The sequence below is a fragment of the Austrofundulus limnaeus genome, unplaced genomic scaffold (assembly GCF_001266775.1).
Source record: "Austrofundulus limnaeus strain Quisiro unplaced genomic scaffold, Austrofundulus_limnaeus-1.0 Scaffold155, whole genome shotgun sequence".
Taxonomy (NCBI): domain Eukaryota; kingdom Metazoa; phylum Chordata; class Actinopteri; order Cyprinodontiformes; family Rivulidae; genus Austrofundulus; species Austrofundulus limnaeus.
The window spans coordinates 367,904-387,363 of NW_013952557.1; the positions used below are offsets into that span (position 1 = coordinate 367,904).

At 38.2% G+C, this 19,460-nt stretch overlaps 1 protein-coding gene across 1 annotated transcript; it reads left to right on the forward strand.

The window, feature by feature from the left end:
• Positions 1 to 2,800: 2,800 nt before the first annotated feature.
• Positions 2,801 to 16,309, forward strand: b3galt2 (UDP-Gal:betaGlcNAc beta 1,3-galactosyltransferase, polypeptide 2). The gene is made up of 2 exons (XM_014016779.1): positions 2,801 to 3,431; positions 13,971 to 16,309. Exon 2 carries the CDS (start codon positions 14,294 to 14,296, stop codon positions 15,623 to 15,625), a length of 1,332 nt encoding a protein of 443 aa, XP_013872233.1. The 5' UTR covers positions 2,801 to 3,431; positions 13,971 to 14,293; the 3' UTR covers positions 15,626 to 16,309.
• The last annotated feature ends 3,151 nt before the right edge of the window (positions 16,310 to 19,460 follow it).

The following is a 19,460-nucleotide window of genomic DNA, read 5'->3' on the forward strand; positions in this document are numbered from 1 at the left end:
TGTATACTGTATGTATGTGTATGTATGTACAGTATGTATGTATGTATGTATGTATGTATGTGTATATGTGTGTGTGTATATATGTGTATGCAAAACTGCATGAGTTTTATGTTTGATTTAAGTTTTAACTTAAAAGAAAAACACATAACAATGACCAGTGAATATTGCTGAATTCGTATAGGAAACATATTCTACACAGACTTATAGGATGTGACTGCAAAGTCACAATGATGGAGGTCAAGCAAAAACAAACTTGCCTTACTTTTTCTGTTAATTTTTTGCGTGTTGGAATTCAAGGGGTTGTGATATTTTTGGTCTTTAGACGTATGTTTTTTATAGTTCATGAAAGGAAATTGTGAGATTTTGTTTTCAGTATGCACTTGAATCAAAAACACAATGTTTCCATGTGAATTTAACATTTTTGCATAATTTTTAAGTTTTATGATTCTTAAAATGTGTCTTATCAGATTTTATTTTTTATTTTATAGTTTTTTTATGGCCTATGTCATTTTTTTAGTGTTATATATAAAAATAGGATTTTTGTCATGCAGAATTGTGTAATAGGTTTACAAATCAACAACAGTTAATGTTCCCTCCAACTTTGTTTAAACGTAAAACTAGTTTTTAACATGCTGCATGCGTTCACGCGCATCTTTATCACTTGACACATTTCACATGGTTGAGGAGCTTTGTTTGCAAAACAAATGCCCACATAGTTTTTAAATGGTACTATTTCCCGGCTTTCCAAGACTCAGCAAGATGTTTGGTGAGATGAGCCTTAAAACATTATTTTATACATTTTCTGATACTTGTACATTTGATTTTATGTTTTTATGGTTTTTAGGATAAAATGCTTCCCACAAAAAGCAGAATGTGGATCTTTTATTTAAATCGCATGGCAATATCTTGAACATTAAGGAAGTTATGACCAACAATAGATGAGAAAAAGGCAAAATGGTCACTATGACCCTACGAATTGTGGCAGAAATCAAGAGCTTGATTTCACCTAAACAAACATTCATAACTTCATTAATACTTAAGATAATACTCTCTTATTTTGTAGGATTTATATTGTTCCTTTAGAATCCACTGTCAGATGTGATATTTTATGAAACTGTTAACCTAATAGGCCAGGGGTGTCACACTCATTTTCACCGAGGGCCACAGGAGCGTTATGGTGGCCCTCTAAGGGCCAGTTATAATGAACTTTGATGTTTCATGTTTAACTTTGACTAAACAGAGTTTTAACACGTCCTCTTTTAAACTTTGATAAGAACTAAGTTTACGACTGACTAAATCTGAAATAAATACAGAAATATTATTAAAAGTAAAACTAATAAAGTTTTTCTCACTGATGAGTAGCTATGCTTCATAGATTTAGTTTATGGTTGATGCTGACTTTAAAGCAGCTTATTTTCAGACTTTGCTATCCAACTAAATTGCTCGGTTACTTGAAGCCAACAGTTCAGGGGCAGGACAGTTGTTATTATCTTTCACCTTTTAAGTTTATTTTGTTACATTTAATCATAAATTTAAAGTTTACCATTGATATAAGAAACACATTCCATGTTAAGTTAAAAAAATACGGTTCCACTTTACAATAAGGCTTCCATTACAGATGGCTTATAAATACTATAGATAGGTTATTAATTTATCTGTAAACACTTTATACATCGAGTGTTTATTGTGCATTAATTAAGGACGAAAAAGACAAAACTGTCCGGCTTTTGGTCAAATAGTGAGCCAAATCGGTTCATGTACACATTACAGCTATCTAAAGTGCTATATTAAACATTTCACACTAGGTTACTACCTTGTAATCACAATGTATTGGAAACACATATTTTACATATAATATTGCTGTATTATACATATCCACAACTATCAAAGGGAGCCTTATTGTAAACTGTAAGACTGTACACTATTTATAAGGCTGATTTATTAATCATTAATAAATAGTGTACGTAATGTAAATGTGTTTCCAATACATTATTGTGCTTACAAGTTAACCTAGTGTGAAATGTTTAATATAACACTTTATAATATGTACATGAACAGCTTTGGCTCATTGTTTAGCAAGAAACCAGACAGTTTTGTCTTTTTCTTATTCTTAATTAATGCATGATAAACACTTATTAATCTCCTGATGCATCTCAATAATCCAGGTAAAAAATCAAAAGGAAAAAAAATTGTATAGGTGTTCTGGACGGGTTCTTCTCTAATGAAACTTTCAATGAAAGTTTCATTAGAGAAGAACCCGTCCAGAACACTTATTAATGATTTATAAAGTGTTTACAGATGAATCAATAACCTATCTATAACCTTTTTACAAGCCATCTATAAAGGGAGCCTTATTGTAAAGTGGTACCAAAAATACATTTTCTGTATTTATTTGTTTATTTTTGAGGCGGGTACCCCCCCCCTGGTGGGCCACATCTGGCCCGCGGGCCTTGAATTTGACACATATGTCTATAGTGAACTGAAATAAACCAGGAAAGTTGTACATAAATGAGTATAAACTGTGCTAAATGTGATCTCCTCATTGCTTTTCATTTCCCTGCTGTCATCCAAATTAAACTAAATAAGAAACATTAGCTAACCAGGTTTTTCAACGTTACAAGCCAGTATCTGGTGTTTCTGTATGTATTTTTACAGGAGCCACGGTAGACGCTGACGCCGCGTTTGTGTGGAAAGCGCGGTGCTGTTTTCACCTACAGCCCTTGAACGCATCGCAAGCGAGTAACCGGGTCACGTGACGAAGCTCAGCTAAAGAATGCCGTGACGTGCTCCAGCCTCGTCAGTGTAACGGTTGTCCTGACCGACAGCTTCCGCGGAGCCAGCCGCTGCTGCTCCCGGCTGAGAGTTCTGGCGGGGGCTCGGGGCGGACAGCGCGAAGGAAAAGCTACCGGAAAAGGAACAGCAGCGAGGGGCGGAGCGGCTTAAAAACAACCCAGCCCGGAGGTGAAACTATGACTTATTGCTCGCGTTTTTCTCCTCCAGGACTCTACATGTTCTCGCCAGTGACTGGACTCGGGTGGAAGTGGAAGGTGATGTTTTTGTGATCCATTATTATTATTATTTTATTTATTATTTATTTATTTTTTGTACCTAAGCGTCTGAGCTCAGCACCAGCCGCACTCCTGCGCCTCTCAGTCGTCCTTYCAGCGGATCTCTCTCCAGATGAAAGCGCGCGGATGCTCTTTCCTCCGTCTCTCTCCTCAAAACATAAACATTTATTTGAAGAGTTACTAGTAAGAGGAGAACCCAAAAACCTGCACGTTACCTGAGCACGGGAATGAGGACCAGGGACGTCACACACCCAAGGTGTCAAAGCAATTAGGAAGTCCCCGGCGGAGAGGCGGTGATGGCGGGCGGAGGGATCCGGGTTCACGCTTCCCATCAGCCGCCGGCRGCAGCGTGATTTGGAGGAGGTATACAGCAGCACTGCACGTCCCCATCAGTCCTCCACATCCTCATTATTCATTTAGCCTTCCCCTCCTTTCTCTCCACTCCATTACATCCACCTTTCTCWGCTGCCTTGGGTCCGTGTAGCCATCAATCAGCCACTCCACTTACCTTCTTTTATCCCCTCAAGATCATAGATCTCATCTTCATTAGATGCTTTCTGGATCCTGACAGGGGCTCTTTACAAGGTGTTCCAGGCAGGTGGACTTTAAACTCATTTATTCAAAATACCTTTTTTTTAAACTTTTAAGTATAAACCAAGTTGATAATATCTCACTGGGTTGTGACGATATCCAAGATGTCTCTGGGGACTTCTTCACTGAGGTGCACTTGGGTTTTTTAAAGTGCAACAACTTTTCTCTTCAAAATAGTCCCACAGTTGTCCTGRGTAATTCCAAACCATTTCAGATTAATCTGAATTAAGTTGCAGGCGTGGCCAACCCGTTTTATGAGCCGGATTTTAACTCCCGCACAGATAAGAGCCTCTCCTCTGACAGGAAACATCTGGCTCCATCGTCCACGTCTGATATATATTTTTTGTAATATCATTATTATAATATATTATTAGGGATGCACTGAAATATCACTATATTTATTTTGCTGATACTGTATCGATTCTCAAAAGCACTGTATTGGTTTTTAATTAAGGCTAAACCAATGGATGTTGTAAGAGGAAATAGGAAATACAAACAGTTCTCACTGTTGTTCAGTGTTCTGATTGCATATAAAAATTAACTGAAYTGATTGCGTAGTGTACACTTTATACTGAGGTTTTTATTCATGTATTATTAGAATGTTTTGGAGGAAAAAGGCATTATATACAGTATCGCAATATATGACGACTGCGATAGGATCATATTGTGACCTCTGTTCTTGCCAGTGCACAGCCCYATTTTACATATTATGATTAATAATTATTAAAACCTAGTTGAAATCTGCCTGTTTACATTTCAAAAGTGAACTCCGGCACATTAAATCAATACAATGACAGCAAAATAATATGCATGACCAATCAAACAGTTTTACAAGCTGTGCAAATAAAAACAGGCTGTCGTTTTCACAACCTGTCTGCACTACATGCAACCACCAGTCATTTGGTTGCAAATGTTAGTAGCTCAGTGAGGCTGCAGCTGTAAAATGTGCATTTTTTCATAATTTTTCCCACGATTATGAGCATCTTCGTCTCCCAACTGTCACAGCTCRGTGAGATRCCACCCTAATGTATTCATTTACACACATTTAAGTTTAGAGAACCTGCCAAGAGGGGAAAACTATAGAGTTYGCATTGATTCAGATCGATGTGGGAWGCTTTGTGTCAACCTGCCTGAGCTATTTGGCACCTCAAACCCTTCATGCTTAATGATAGTTGCTAGATTCTGCAATAAACTTTAAAAAAAGACATAAAGGTGGCCAGCTTTATCGTCTAAGTGTATAAAACATTAATAGAGTTTATCCTCCAAGCCACCAAAGATTTCTGTGTCTCGTGCACAAAAGCTGTGAAAACTTGTTGGAACAAAGGTCCTGTTAGAATTAGGAAGGATGCTGAGTTGGAACACGATTAGATGAGCTGGGTATCACTTTCAGGTTGAAAGAAAATTGCCGTCATATAATTTTTACTGCGGCTACAATGGTTCACATCTGCCAAAGCTTTATTTCCCAGAGGTCTCTTGTATTTCTGAGTCCAGTTTTAAGAGGCTGCTCAGTTCTTTTCTTACAGCCGTCTTTAATGGCTAACAAATCTAAATGTTGGGCTGTATCCCTGTTTATGGCTTTGTGCACTGAAAGATGGCCACTCGACACGATTTTGTTTGCACCCCTGTACATAAACGCTGACGGACTATATTTAGATGTTCTTGGTTTTAAAACATTTGCAGATTCATCCTGCCTTTTTTTTTTTGATAACTTTCACAATGTCCACATACCATGTCCTGAAAACCAGAAGCAACCACACCTAAACTATCGTATTTATTCAAGTATAATACGTAAAATTAAATCCATAAAATCATCCATAAAGTTGGGGGGTAGTACTATACTCGGATAAATATTTTTACTTATGTATTTTAACTGAAATATCRGCTTCATTCTGAAAATGCCCGAGTCCGGAAATGAGACCTCGTCGTAAAAAGCAGTTGAAACGAGCTTACCTCTGACACTCCTCCATGCTTCAGAGCGAGATAATAACAGATCCAGGGAGGCGACATGATGTGAAAAAAAAGAAAAAGAGGCAGTCCTGCACCTTAGTAATGATAACTAACTAATGACCTTAGGTGTCACTGAGCCGCTCCTGGGACAACAACAAGCACATGTTCATCTGTAATGGCTGCCGTCTACCGGTGTTCTGAAAAAGTTTGTATCCCTSAAAAAATGTTTCCCCACCAGAGGGGGCGCTCGCGAGTAGGAAGTAATCTGCTTTTCCCCCACAAGATGGACCAAATCCCATGTGAATTTGAAACGAGCTTACCTCTGACACTCCTCCGTGCTTCAGACCGAGACAGTAACAGATCCAAACAGGCGACATGATGTGAAAAAAGGGGAAAAAAGCAGTCCTGCAGCTCAGAAATGATAACAAACTAATGACATTAGCGTGTGAYCGRGCCGCTCCTGGAACAACAAACACATGTTCGTCTGTAATGGCTGCTGTCTACCGGTGTTCTGAAAAAGTTTGTATCCCTGAAAAAAGTTTCCCCACCAGAGGGGGGCGCTCGCGAGTAGGAAGTAATCTGCTTTTCCCCCACAAGATGGTCCAAATCTCATGTGAAGTCTCTGACTTTTGTGTTGGCGCCTCCTGGTGGACTATGTGTAAAACGCCAGAATCCATATGATGCTGCTACAGCTGATATATATTTGTTGTCAAAATACCTTTTAGTGCAAATATTAAAATAAGATGAACAGTCCAATGATCATTTTACTGATATGTATAAAAACTGCAAAGGCTGAAAAATCTTGAAGTCTGTATAAAATTGGAGGTAGTTTGAGGATTAATTTTTTATTCTTTTTAAGTAAAAAAAAGGGGGGTCGTATTATACATGAGATGATATTATACGTGAGATCGTATTACACAAATAAATACAGTAATTAAACAAAAAGATCCCAAATGTAAAGTGGAGGAATTCATGTTAGTTCTAGCTGAACAAAAACCACTCCCTCTGTTTGAAGAGGCTGCTTCTGCAAAACCAGGGCAGATAAATCTCACTAGTTTTYCACCAAAGATTATTTTTTTTTCAATTTGGGTTAACTGAGCTTTAAAGAATTAGCTGGGATCATGTAATGAGGGAGCTCAAGTGGCCTGTCCCACATCTGACCAAGTTATACTCATTAAAGAAGAAAGAACAAAAAACAACTCTCAATCAACTTATGACTATGTTTTATTTAATGGTGGTTCTTGATTATAAGGGAAAAAAATGGCTGATTTAAGCACAACTAATCATTTTTTATTATCATTTTTGAATTCTGGTCCAACTCAAATCTGAATAATCCACCCACATGAGTACACTTATTACCAGAYGTCCATTGTTTGTGCAACGCAGAGGCGAGACTTAGTTTCCTTTTTTCATAATCATGCTTGAGACGTGTGTGTAGACACAAGGATTCGCCTGCAGAACAAGAAAACAGGATTAAATCATGGAACATTACCTGTTGCACTGCTGTTAAAAAATAAAAAAAATAAACTGGACTGCACAGCTCTGTACATTATAACAGAAAAAAAGTTGCATTAACACTTAAACAAAATATGTATAAACTCAATTTAATAAACTGCATTTCCTGCAAAAATGCAGTGTGAATGCTTATTGATGAATAATAAGCTGCTGAAGAAGCAGGAATGTTTTTTTAACTCAATTAAATTAAACTAAACCAAGCAAACCTATTAATGCTTGCTTACTTTTAACAATTGAGATGGATCCCAGAATGGTTGCTGAAATTTGTTGAGCCGACCCAAACTGTGACAACAAAAGCTTCAAGAGGCAGAGAATAGCTGAAAAATGCAGAGTAATCCAGATAAAAAGTACTTGGAGGGGCAGAACAAGCTGAAGTGTGCAGAAAGTAAGTGAAAGGAAACAACTAAAAATTAAAAATAGCAAAAGAAGAAGTTGAAATTAGCAGAAGAATAGCAGAAAAGTTTCTAATGATAGCTAAAAATTCAGAAAATAAAATCTAAGGTCAGCTAAATAGAAACCAAAGGAAGCTGAAATTAATACAAGGAAGTTTTAAAAAAGGCAGAACCAGAACAAAATGTAAACCGTCCGGTAAAGATTTTTTAAATATTTTGAAGGGTTTTAGCTCCATTTAATTTCATGGAGAAAAAGGTAAAATTAGCTAACATTAAAAATAAAATAGTATAAATTGCGGAATTACCAAAAGTCATAGTCAAAATGTTCTGAATGAGCATGAATGAATGTTTTCATCTATAGGTTTTTGAAATAGCACAACAGTTGTGGAAACAAAACAAACAAACAAACAAAAAAACACATGGAAGAAAAAAATCACAATAGTGAATGCTTCAGTCACTAAAAATAAAAAGAGTAAACACAATTTAATTTGTAAGGTTTCCTCTGAATTCCTAAAACCTTGGAAGTGCACTTTGGAAAAAAGCATATTTTAAACCATAAAGAACTGTTAATAGATTTATATAAAATCATTGTTGATCATGTGTAATGCTCCACATGTGCGATGGGTAAAATGCAGAGAATTAATCCCCCGCCAGGGGATCAATACAGTGCATAAAATAAACAGAAATGAACTACTGTATTTTTTCAAGTTTAATACATAAAATTAATCCATAAAATCATCCATAAAGTTGGGGGGTAGTACTATACTCTGATAAATATTTTTACTTATGTATTTTAACTGAAATATCGGCTTCATTCACAAAATGCCTGAGTCCAGAAATGAGACCACGACGTAAAAAGCAGTTGAAGCAAGCTTAACTCTGACACTCCTTCGTGTCTCAGAGTGAGATAATAACAGATCCAAACAGGCGACGATGTGAAAAAGGGGGGKAAAGCAGTCCTGCACCTTAGTAATGATAACGAACTAATGACATTAGCGTGTGACTGGGCCGCTCCTCGAACAACAACAAACACATGCTCGTCTGTAATGGCTGCCGTCTACCGGTGTTCTGAAAAAGTTTGTATCCCTGAAAAAATGTTTCCCCACCAGAGGGGGCGCTCACGAGTAGGAAGTAATCTGCTTTTCTCCCAGAAGATGGACCAAATCTCATGTGGTCTCTCTGACTTTTATGTTGGCGCCTCCTAAATATTTTATTAACGCCATGTCAAAACGCAGGAAAAGCAAGTTGATGCTACCTTTTTATACTAAGTTATTGATGTTCACATTAGAATAACTTCTGTCGAGCAAATTTTAAACTTTAGCTATTGAAGGCATTAAAAAAACTGATGTTCACAATTTCTTTTGACCCACAAAAAGGCCACTGAGTTGGAAAATAAAACCAATCCTGTTCCTGAACTGCTAATATTAGCACTGCCAATTTTTCCTGTTACATTGCAGATATTTCTAATCTGTCCTATTTGCTTAACAAATGACACTACCTCTTATTCACACAGTTGATTCAACCAGATAACACAACACACAAATGAAGTGAACAGTCTCTGGCATCAACCTTCATCTTGAGTTTGCTTATGTTTTAAAATCAGTTTATTGACGTTTTTTGTTAAACCCAACAGCCATTGTTAGATTAAAATACAACAGATTGCAATCATAGAAGTGGCTCCTCTTTAGCCACAGCAGCCATGGTTTTTCTGTGATGTGGAGTAATGTTTCATTATAATCTTATGAACTCTGAGTCTCTGTTACTCTGATGAAGGCCAGGTGCTGTAACACTATCTCAATATTAAAATAAATTATATATTATGCGGTTCAGTGAAGATTGTTGCTTCTGGGCAGCATTATTAGACAAACCTGGAGCCTCAGCCAGGCATATAATCAGTCAGGCCTGTTTCAATAAAGTAGAATTTAACCTCTATCTTCAGCAAGCAAGGTACTCTAAATGGCTCGCAAATGAGAGCTGTATCTGTTTTKGGGAAAGTGTGTTGGTATCACAAAATCCAGTGTCTTGCTAAATGATGGTCATATCCTCATTAGCGTTGGCAACATGTGCATTAGACTATTGCTAGGCGGCATACCAGTTCGTACCGAAAACCGGCTTTTATTTTTGTTATGAATTATCTGAATACCGACATACCAGTTTGAATAGCCTGAATTTGTTCAGAATGTTACATCGTGGCAGTGAACTGTTTCACTGGGAACACTTTTGTCCCACAGCACCGCTATGCTAACACATTCTCACTCCCGACTCGTCACATATTGACACTTTTCCAAGGTTCCCTCTGCGTCTTATTTTGACGTGTTGGGTACACCCGTCGCGTCAGTTTTTGATGCACCAGGCATTTCCTTGTTCCCTCGGCGTCCAAGTTTGACGCGTTGGGACGCAAAATATAGGGGTCTTTGACTTGGGATCCGTGGTTAATGTTAGGGATCAGGGTTAATGGTTAATTTTAGGTAGTGGGGTCAGGGATAGGATGTCTAGGGCGAATATTATGTAATTTTAGGCTTCAGGACACGTAGTTCACGTGAATTTCCTACAATTTATAAAAATGGTTAATTTTAGGTACTAGTGTCAGGGACAGCATGTCTAGAGTGAATAAAGGTAATTTTAGGCTTTGGGACGGTAGTTTTGGTGCATTTTCTACACTTTCTGAAATTATGACAATGGATTCCTCCCCATCTCGTCAAAAACTGATGTGAAGGGGGTACTCCACGCATTAAAATCGGACGCAGAGGGAACCTTGGAAAAGCGTCAATATGCGATGACTTGGGAGTGAGAATGGGTTGGCTATGCACATTAGCAAGCTAATGTTGTTATAGCATCTTCTCAATAACGAGCGGCTGCTGGCAATTTCACTGCTTAAAAAAACTCTTCCATTTTCGCCATCGCTGAATGTAGTATACACCTCTTCAGTGATGTGCACGAATAGGTTTCATGGAGACGTTAACGTACTTCTATTGTGAAAAGTCTGGGGGGCTTCCGGCGGAAGTGGCTTTGTATCAGGGTTGAGTTGACTGATGCACGGAGGCTGAGCCAACCTGTTAAATTTTATTAAATAACATAAAATGATAGACCCGATAATGATCTTTGCTCAACCCTCCTCCTTCACGACCAAAATGTATGTCTACTGTCTACAACCAGGCAAAGAAGAAAAGTCTTGTAGAGGAGGGAAACAGCGATACAGACAGAGGTACAGTAAAAAAAAAAGGTAAAGAAATAGTTTCTGTGTTGTAGAAAGAGAGTAACTTCAGGTTTGCTAATCAATAAGAAACATGTGTACATTTTATTATCAGCTGGGCTATGATGAAAAGAAAAATACCGTCAAATACGGAAATACTGTGATACTATATAATTGTTGAAAATACCGTAATATAAAATTTGGGTCACACCACCCAGCACTACATTAGACTTATTGTAGAAGGAAAATAAATGGTTACATTGCTTATTGAAACAAAGAAAGCACGCTACCATGACTTCAGTTTTTTTTCCTAGATTCAAAGCTGATCTGTGACACAGTCAGCAGAGTGCCACTTCTACAGTCTTCATTCTGATTATTGACCACTGCAGAATCGCTAGGGCTTTAATTAGTGTTAGTGTAACTAATTGGCTTGCATAGAAGTGACATTGATGAGAGGCAAGAAGATGAATTAATGAGGGTAGACATTGACACATTAAATAGTACCGCTAAAAGTAAAAATGAATGTCTGACGTTCCAGTGGAATTGGCATTTATGTGGAGACCGAACAGACAAAAAGAAAAAAGCCTAAAGCCATTCATGGTTGCCTGCATGTGAGTGTGTGGGTGGGTGGGTACCGGCGTGTGTGGGCATCCATTTCTTGTGTGTTTCCTTTAGTGCTTATGCCTTGATGTCTGTGTGCCTCCATGTGTGTCCTCTTCATCAGAGCTTGTGTAACTAGATGTTCATTTAGTTGACAGCAGAAATCTCTCAAGCGCTCGATGTGCTTCGATGTAAAGTATGTTAACCTTTAAAACAAAGCTTGCCCTGGCCCCTCTCATTCCCCTGTAATTGCTTGCACTGGGTAAGCACACTCGCCTGAAAAGGTTATCGTGTTCCTCGTCAGTTGTCTCGATGAATGAGCAAACATAACAGAAAATTAAAATTAGAAATTTGGGAAATCTTTCTCATACTAAACCACACGCATAGTGTTTGCACAGAATGATGCTCTGTTGTTTCAGTTCTGCAAATTATTAAAAAGTGAGCCAACACACAAGAAMGGAAAGGCAGTGGATGAATTAGACTGCTACATTAGTATTCACTGGTGTCTGCTTTCTGCTGCCATGTCTTAGTTTCTATGCGTGTGTATGATAACATAGCAGTGATGAGGTGTGTGTGTGTACTCCAGAAATAATCATGTGYGCACATATTCTGTGTGAATCAGACACGTGATGATGTGAAACTGTTGTAATAAAAGACAATGTGCTTCAAATGTTGTGTGCTTGCAGAAGCTGAGTATGTGCAAATATAATTACATGCAGAATACAAGAAATGTGGTTGTCCAAACTGATTGTTTACCTTAGTTTAATTGCGTATCAGTGCCTTCTGAGTATGACTGTCTTTGTGTGTTTTCTGTGGACAAATCCCTGGTAGACACATTTCATCCATCTTAGTGCATACCATATATGTGTCTTTATTGTTTTTCTCTTCTTTGTTTAAAGGGATCCCTGATTAGTTGTAACATTAGACTTTATTTGATAAACATTTTATCTGTAAAATAAAGACTGTAAAAATGCTGTAGGCTGTTTAGTTTTGTAAATTTTTAAAAATATATTTTAACACAGACAGGGCCATTTTATTTACACTCAAAGCATTCTGGGTAAATGATGACGTGGATAGGTTAGTGAGCTATATCCACCCTGAAGGTTAATCTTGGACAATATCTGATGATCGACTCTTTTAAATGAAACCGTAAATGAGCGTTGACAGAGAGGAGAAGGTAGAAATGACTCAGCCTGGAACTGAAAATATGGATGGAGGACAACAGAGCTGCTTCATGGAAGAAGAACCTCAGCTTAGCCTGTTAGCCATTGCGCTAGTGCTGATGCTATATTGCCTTATATGTATTGGCTCRGTGCTAGCGTGACAAACAAGCTAAACTGAGGTCCTCCATCCATATTTTCAGTTGCAGGCTGAGTCATTTTTGYGTTCYCCTCTCTGTCATGTGGAYGGAGGACCTCAGTGGTGAGAGGAGAATGTGTAGCGCTGAGCTAATACATATATATGGTGATAGCATCGGGGCTAACGCTCTCTGGTTTCATTTAAAAGAGCCAATCGTCAGATATTGTCCAAGATTAACCTTCAGGGTGGATATAGCTCGCTAGCAGCCTTGCACAGAGGACCTATCCACATCATCATTTACCCAGAATGCTTTGTGTGTAAATAAAATGGCTCCGTCCGTGTAATATATTCTTAAACTTTTAGTTTAAAAATTATAAAAATAAACAGCCTACAGTATTTTTACAGTCTTTATTTTACAGTTAAAATATATGTTTATCAAATAAAGTCTAATGTTACAACTAATCGGGGATCCGTTTAAAACAATTGTATATAGTTAACATGTTCAAAATAAACCAAACAAATATTCCCGATTGCATCCCATGTTTATGTTTGGTTTTAGAGGATTCAACAGCCCGGGTGATCCCAATAAGACATTATGCAGCATTGATAGACTGAAGGTGAATGACGGGCAATGTCTGTCACTGCCAGGGGCTGGCTCAGGGTTCAGCACCACTGCCTGCTGGACCCTTAAAACTCATTTCGACAGACACATTTCCTCCCTTGCTGCTGATGTACAGTGGGGGGCTGATGACACTCGCTGGCCTATGTGGTTCAGAGCAGTGTTAGCTGGCACCACGTTGAGCAAACCAGCAATTTATACTTCAGCTCCAGGCATTATGCTGAGAAAAAAATGCAAAGTGAAGCTACCGTTTCACCATATCCAGCTAATACGTGCTAATTTATAGTTTCCATCATGAGTATTTTACATTTTTAACTGTTTAACAATATTTTACTGTTCAAGATTTTAAGACGATAAAGGAAATATTCTTTTTTGCCTATTGTGTAACATATGAGAGTATCAGTTGTACATTATTTGAACTGTATTTTTCCTAAATTGCTATTACCCATCTCACCAAAAATTACATCTTTTATACATATATGGGACTCTTTTCCTAAAACTTTGGACTTACTCATTCTATCTGTGACTTGTTGCATTTGGCCAAAATTATTTTAGAAATGCTGTGTCAAAACAAACCACACTTAAAATGATGAAAGTTAAACTCAGGTTTCTTGATAAATCAAATAAAAACTCTTTTGTAATTCAAATAATTGGTGGCTCAGTGCCAGTGGATGTAAGGGACTTTTTGGAGCAATTCCCAGAGTGTTTTCTCAGTTTCTTTTTCTCTCTTTTTTTCCAAATTACAGGGAGCAGACACAGATGACGTGACCCTTGTTTTAACCTGAAGAAGACAAGACAGTGAGCATGACCTTTTACTTGTCTGCWGTGCCAAAGAAGAGCCCGGTTGATGCCTCGATGGCCAAAAAATAGCCGCTTTCTTTTTTTTTCTCACCGGGAGCCCTTTTAACCTTGCTCCAAGCTACACTTTGGGACTCAGATGTTTCCCTGACTCCACCTGGAGGTGTACTCCAACCCATGTGCCAGCCCAGATAACCCTCCAGTTTGTTGGCAACCACATGTTTAAGGTGACTGTATGTGACAGTAGCCGATTGCAACCCCAGTCTTCACCATGCAGTGGAGACGGCGGCACTGCTGTCCCATTAAGATGACCTGGAACATCAAACGTTCGCTCTTTCGAACCCACGTGGCAGGTTTACTCTCCTTGGCTCTACTCTTTACTTTCTTCTTATTTTTCAGCCACCAGGATTGGCTGTCAGGGCGCAGTGGGCCTCGTGACAATCCATTGACCTACACCATCAGAGGTTTCCGCAGTCCGAAGGGAGAGGCACATCAGAACAGCTCTCTGAGGAGCTTGTGGAGGGAGACAGGGTATGTAGCGCCAAAGCCTCTGCTCAACCTCAGCGTTCAACAAGCGGAGGGAGCAGCAGGAGAGCCAGCAGGAGTGGGACGTGAAGCTGGAGAAGGTGCCAGGATGGCTGTAATGGGGCTTTGGGACTCGATGAGCACTAACAACAGTTTACAGAAGGAGATGGATGTAGGAGAGAAGCTTAGTGCTCAGCCGTACAACTACATTCTAAATGAGCCTTTCAAGTGCAAGGAAACCACACCCTTCCTTGTTCTCCTCATTGCTGTGGAACCCGGACAAGCTGATGCACGCAATGCAATTCGCCAGACTTGGGGAAATGAGAGTATAGCAATGGGGTTGGGGTTTGTTCGACTGTTTCTTCTTGGCACGCCCAAGAGGTCTGATACCTTCATTCAAAGTAGCATAGAAGAAGAGAGCCGTGTTTACCATGATATCATCCAACAGGACTATCAGGACACGTACTACAACCTGACCATCAAAACCCTGATGGGCATGAACTGGGTTGCTACCTATTGCCCACATGTCTCTTATGTGATGAAAACAGACAGTGACATGTTCGTCAACACAGAATATCTTATTCAGAAGCTGCTAAAACCTGAAACGCCACCTAAACAGAGGTACTTTACTGGCTACTTAATGAGGGGCTATGCACCAAATCGAAACAAGGACAGCAAGTGGTACATGCCACCAGAGCTTTATCCAAGTGAGCGCTACCCAATTTTCTGCTCAGGCACAGGGTATGTGTTCTCAGGGGACATGGCGGAGTTGATATATCAGGCCTCGCTCAGCATACGCAGGCTCCACCTTGAGGATGTTTACGTGGGGATCTGCCTGGCAAAGCTGCGCATTGACCCAGCTCCCCCTCCCAATGAGTTCCTCTTCAACCATTGGCGTGTCTCTTACTCTAGTTGTAAGTACAGCCACCTGATCACATCTCATCAGTTCCAACCCAATGAACTCATCAAGTACTGGAACCACTTGCAAAGTAACAAGCACAATGCCTGTATCAATATGGCCAAGGAGAAGAATGCCAGGTACAGACATAGAAAGTTTCACGGAGAGAGACCTCCCTGACATAGTGACTAAAACCTGCCTCAGTGAAACGGGGATTGTGTTCACTGAAACTTTGGAAGAGGGATTATTGAACTCAGCACTAAACACTAAATGAGGAAAAGCACATTGTTTTTAGTATTGTATAAAGTTGATTATCCAAAATATTTTTTTAATTTCTAAAAAGTATTGTAAACCTATMAAACTATTTCTAAAATGGTTGGGGTTGGATATGATTGTGTGATGTGGAGCATGCACAAACATTACTGCAGCTCAAGATATAGGTTACTGGTAATTCAGGTCTCAGCTGGTGGGGAGTAATTCATGTTCTCTTCCCCAGGGTAGAACAGTATGTCAGATTCCACAGATATTTAAAAAAAGTGCTGAAACAGACACGAGATGTTCACAGAAAGGGAAAAGTTACACTACCTAATTACAAATGAATGATATAAATCTTTAATGTTGACCAGTTGTTATGCTACCTGGTTTCTTGGTGTTTACTTTACAGATATAAAAAGGGAGACTACTTCAAAGAAGTACGTATATGTCATCAAATGTGGTTTTTTCTTTTTCAATAATCTACATTAACACACTCACAGTCACATCAGAGATGACTCAGATTGTATTTTCTAAAGCTTTACATAAAGTATGACTCAGCACTTGAGTAAATGTGCAATTAATCAATTGACATTAAATGTACTGAATTCAGTTTGTTGTGTGTATTTTGTCTGGGTTTCTGTCAAATCAATTGAAGCAGCTGATTACTGCAAAGAAAATACATTTATTGCTGTAAAGTAATGGCGGGCAATGCTTTACAAGTATTATGGTTTACTGTTATAAATGTTTTCAAGAAAACAATTATTTTCCGGACTGACAAAAAGAGATTTTAGTTTGAGAAATCACTTCAACTATTAATCTGTATAAAAATAAACTTATTTTAGCCACACTGTGGCAATTTCCAACCAAGGAATTTTTTTAAAAAGAAGTCTTACTGGTCAAACTCACTTTTTTATAAACATAATAGAAAACCAATTAAAAAGTTAAAAAAAGTAAAAAAATAAAAACTATTTGTCATTCATTTTAAACAGATGACACCAAACCCGACTGCTAGTCAGCAATTAGTAACAGGCTATTTGACAGGTAATTATTTAGAGTAGGTGTTTAAAGATGTAAAACAACTTTTTTTATCTTGTTGAATTCAACCTCTTTCATGTTGTAGAAAAAGTAGAGCATTTAATTAAAATGAGTGTGTGCTGTACTTCAGATATTAAACAGTTTGCCCCCTGTACGGTTAGCACAAATGAAACTTCTGGCTCAGCTACATACAGTACTACATAATTACCAACTGAAACCCATGAATATACATATGGAAACTACTGTCTTTGCTTTTTGATGGATTACCACTGTAATGAATTATTCAATTAGGCTCCCAAATTTGTTGTATTTTTTAAGCAAACAACTACTGTTAACATTTTGTACRTTATTGAACAGTTGTTTTGATATTACCTCAATTAAGGTTTACATAGATAGACAAAACTACACAACATAATCTGATTTCACAGCATTTCATAAAACTCTTCAAAAATAAATGTTTAGCAGTTTCAACTGGTGACAACCTAGCAGGAGAGGTTCCTCTAGWGCTGATCTTCCAGAAAATCAAAATTTCCATTTTGATGCTTTACTTCCTTTCTTGCGTTAAATTTCAAGTTCACTTTTAAGCTGTAAAGTGCTTTGTGACAAGTACATGATAGGGTTCAGACATTAAAAAGATCAGTCAAATGTAAAACATAAAAAAMATCATCAAAGGTTAAACTTAAAAGAAAACATAAAGCCTGGCTGACATGTTATATTTGCTTTATGATTCTTCTTTGCATGACTGAAGAATAATCTGTGATCAGATTTCATTTACTTGGTCTTKAAACAAATTAAAATGGAAGTCGCAGTTTGCCAAATAGGCAGCAATTCGGAGAAACTAAAGGAGAAACAATGGATGTACAGTTCCTAGTGCTACAGTCAGTTCTATGAAATATCAACACAGAAACTCTTTTTACTTTATAAGCACTGTTTGTGATCCAGTCAGACAGAAAACATGTTCATAGATAACTTCATGGTTAAACATATTTTAAGAGATCACAAGCTCAAAATGCTCAACTGTTAATTGAAGKAGTATTTCCTGCTTGGTTGCATTGTTGCAGAACAATCGTTTGCCTAAACCTRTTTATTACTGATCACTTAGAAGAAGCTGTAAAAAGAATACAATGGTCAATTTAAAAAAAAACAGGTAATGCTGTAACTTTAATTAACATCCAAACAGAAAGAGAAAACATTTCAAAAACTTTCAACTGCAATTCAATGCAATTCAATTCAGTTTATTTACATAGCGCCAAGTCACACCATCCTGAGCAGCACATTGGCGACAGTGGAGAGGAGAAACTCCCGGTTAACAGGAAGAAATCCCCAGCAGAACCAGGCTCAGGACAGGCGGCCATCTATCTCGGATGGGTTTGTGGTGACAGGAAAGAGACACAGACAAAGACAGAAGGACTGGTCCAGGTGTACTTTCTTCTGGAAGAGAGACAAAGAAAACACGTTATTGATTGAAATAATTACAACAAACGTAGAAAGTACGTAAAGACAGCTGCATTGATATTGACTTATATGAAATGATTACATCCTGATACATTTTTCTGACTGAATGATCAACAACATTCAGTTCTCCAGGGGAAATTAATTATTCAGCTGCAAAACCCAAGTTCATAAACTGTAAACATGGGCTCATGGCTTAAAAAGGCTGCCTGTGTTACCTGAAATGGAACTATCTACAGTTGTGTTTGCATGCTGTGGTGATGCGTAGGAAGGAACAAATCTAAACAAACAATCCCTGCATTGCTCCAGGCCACCAAGAAGATGAAGAACACGTATAACTGGGTGAGGGCTTGAAATAGCACACGTCAGAAGAAGGTAATTTAATTAATTAAACTAATGAAGAGCAAGCACATCATGACACACCCGACACTCTCATTTGAATCACTTATACATTTGACTGATTCTGTCAGGGACGCTAAAATGAGTAGATTTTAGACAATGGGATATTTTAGGCTTTTAATCTCTAGGCAGAACCGTTTATGAGAGAGAGCAACCAACAGTAACCACAAGAGTTTTATAAAGCAATTACAACTGCGTTTGATATGTATTCATTGTCACATTTTAGTTATTAAAAACAAGAAACTGTCACTAACAACCATTTGCTGACTTGGTGGTAAAATCTGTGTAAGTTGATGTCATGATGGAATTACTTGCGTTGTGCTTTGTAAAGCTTTTGAAAACCYTGACGAATTTGATCATTTTTGCCAGAACACTCTTATGTTTGGGAAAGTAATGACTAAGTGGGTAAATAAAGGTTTTGGCACTGTGTACACTGGTATCTCACCGGGCTGCATGGAGTTGGCAAACAGCATACAGGTAGTAACCGCCCAAATGTCTCAAGAATGTCTTGCAACCTTCATGGGTTTCTCAATTTCCTTAAGTGAGTTTCAGAGGATAAACCACAGAAATCAATATCTTYCCAAAGTCAACATCATCCCATTATTGGTCAGTTCAATAAATACTCAAATGGTTCCAGGTATTCATCGCCTTCCATTAGTAATGATTAAACTTATGACTCAAAGCTAGAGGTTACTAGGAATAAGGTTGGGTAACATTCATGCATGTCGTTTTCTGTCAGAGCAACAGATTACTAACATCCGGCACTCAGCCCTTCACCAAAYGACGAAGTGAGGGAACTGAAAGAAAGAGGGAAGAACATCAAAGCGTGGAAGAGGAAGGTTAAGTAAAAAAGTAAATATATATATATATATAT

Bases quoted from the DNA above. Each gene is read 5' to 3' on its own strand.
- b3galt2 (XM_014016779.1), top strand. From the start codon at position 14,294: ATGCAGTGGAGACGGCGGCACTGCTGTCCCATTAAGATGACCTGGAAC.